Source organism: Saprolegnia diclina (assembly GCF_000281045.1).
Source record: "Saprolegnia diclina VS20 unplaced genomic scaffold supercont1.24, whole genome shotgun sequence".
Taxonomy (NCBI): Eukaryota; Oomycota; class Saprolegniomycetes; order Saprolegniales; family Saprolegniaceae; genus Saprolegnia; species Saprolegnia diclina.
Window position 1 is genome coordinate 684,265 of NW_008246091.1, and position 2,567 is coordinate 686,831.

At 58.2% G+C, this 2,567-nt stretch overlaps 1 protein-coding gene across 1 annotated transcript; it reads left to right on the forward strand.

Annotated features, from left to right (window-relative positions):
- Positions 1–1,148: 1,148 nt before the first annotated feature.
- SDRG_08203 (hypothetical protein) lies at positions 1,149–2,463 on the forward strand (the record flags this gene model as incomplete). The annotated part of the gene is made up of 2 exons (XM_008614073.1): positions 1,149–1,462; positions 1,527–2,463. 2 exons carry the CDS (start codon positions 1,149–1,151, stop codon positions 2,461–2,463), a joined length of 1,251 nt encoding a protein of 416 aa, XP_008612295.1.
- Positions 2,464–2,567: the final 104 nt, after the last annotated feature.

Consider the following 2,567-nt stretch of genomic DNA (forward strand, 5'->3'; position numbering starts at 1 on the left):
GGTATATGGGCGTCATGGCTTTGGCACCGCGTCGCTTCCGCCGACGACCAATGTCGAAGCCGTCCTCGACACCGAAAGCGAGCTCGTCAGGTATGTGGGTGTCTGGATCCGAATGTCGTGCGTCTCGCGATCGGTGTCTTTGAAACGCCACTGGATTCCGCCGTTCTGGCGCAAGAGCTCCCCTCGTGTCCGAAGTCTAGATGCTATACTTCAAATGGATGTCCGACAATGCCTGTGACCAAGATCAGTTGGACAACGTCATGGCCGCCATCGCTGCGTCGTGCCTGCATCTGTCCCACCTGCATCTCAAAGGCAGCTTGATGCACACGATCGAGAGATGTGACAGTCTTCTCACGTGGCTCGCACGCCCGGACGCTCGATCTCAATCGCATCACGTTTGCTCCGACCGCAGCCAACACCTTGGCGCAGGCGCTGCGCGCCTCACCGACGCTCCGCACCATCAAGCTTAGCACGCGGTGACGGCGTTTCAGGCTTTTATGGACCCAGCGCGTGCAGCGTCGCCGCCGCTGCGCGACCTGGCGCATTGCTCGGGTCAAAGGCGGTGCTTCGCGCACCCTTCGACACGCTTTTCGACTGGTCGCATCCGTCGGAGCCCGGACTAATGCGCGACCTGAAGGTCATCGGCGGGTGTGATTAGACCGACGTAGTCGTTCCGTCCACAAGCAAGCACGAGAACGAGCTCGCCGAGCTTGCCCGGGTATGCCGCGCCGAGAATCGCTACTATGATATGTGGCACCTTTCGCCATTGACAAAGCCGTCGACATGGCTATTTTAAGCATTGATATATCGCATGGGACATCGGCGATTATCCCAATCAAAGGACTCCCAGCGCTGCTGCGGCATAGCGTGCACGGGACGTTAAACGCTTTTACGTATTTAACCGACTCATGTGGAAAACATCGAGTTCCTGTACATCAGCGAAACACCGACCGCTCCTTGCAGCAATACACGCACTCGAGTAGAACCGTAGAGAACATACAAACAGCTCCAGTGTGCTATCGGTGCATACAAGGAAGTGATACCACCTGCACTTCCGGTGTCCAGTGTTCCCACATTTCATTTCCCACATTTGCATTTCCCACATTTTCCTTTCGCACGTGTTTTCCACGACCGTGTCAATCGAAAAAATGAGCAACACGAAACAAGCGCGCGTCGAGGCGGCGCCATGGCTGCTGCCACCGATCGTGCTGCAGGTCGTCCACTACTTGGACAAAGCCAGCGATGTCATCACCTTCCTCGATGCAGCGCCCAACGCCGCCCGCGACAAGGCCTTTGATGCGCTTGTGACGCTCTTGGTCGCCGAGCCCGACCTCTGGCCAGCGACCGGCATGGACGACTTGTACAAAACAAGCGACACGGACGACGACTCGATTGTGACAACGGCGCTACCCGCGCTTCGCAAGGTGCTGATCGCCCAAGGTAGCGAGATTGGCAACGGCCTGTCACTTTCACCGACGACCGACGTCTGTCGAGGACCCGAGCGCCTTCCGATCCATTGTGGGCAGCTGGGCACCGAACGTCGTGAGTCTTACAATCGTCATCAACGAAGAGCCACTGGACTGCAGTGTATTGCAAGAGGAACTTGCAGCGTCCGAGCTCACGTCGCTCAAGTCGGTTCACGTCGACTGGAACGAAGAGGTCGACGACGAACAGCTCGACGACGCGGTCGCAGCGATCACCGCCTCGTGCCCCAATCTCTGCGAACTGGATCTCGCCACCGATGTCGATTCAGAACTGGAGACCTGTGAGAGTCTTCTTGGATGGCTCGCGCGCTCCGGTGCCCGGCAGTTTAAGCTCGGTGCCATCGACTTTGCGCCGGGCGCCGCCACGGATGTGGCGCATGCGCTACTCTCGTCGACGACGCTCCATACGATCCAGATCTTTGGTGCTCCAAACGTCCTCGAGTCGTTTTTGGAGTCGTCGTGTACGGCGCCGCCCCAGCAGCTACGCAATTTGACCATCGGTCACGGCAGCAGCTGGCTCGATGTGACTGTGCCAACCACGGTGCGCACGCTTGAGCTCGTCTACGTCAAGATGAAGACCTTTTCTTCGCCATTGCCCGAGGTCCAGTCTCTCCGACTTTGTCACGTGACGTTGACAAGCGACGCTGTCTCCAGTCTCGCAGCCGTGCTTGCAGCGACGACCACACTTTTTCGACTCGACCTTGGCGACACTACTTTGTCCGACGATCAACTCCAAGCGATCCTGGATGCTCTGCCGCACTGGCTGAATCGCCAGCACCACAAGTGCTACTTGCGCCTGCATGCGAAGCACCGGAGCGAGCCGCGGATCGCCGCTGTGCTGACCCAGATTCGCAACACGCTCGAGGTGCAGATCGAGTTGTGCGGCGGCGACGACTTTGACTTTGCCACGTGCCATAATCTCTTGCCGGGCTTTGGCACGACGTCGCGGATGCAGCTGCGTTTCTCAAAGACGGGCTAGTCCATGGAGCTGCTTGCATACCGACAAGTACTGGCTCGCAACACTCGAGGTGCGCGGTGTCGAGTACTAGAACCACGGTTCCTCTCCCCACAAACGATGTTACA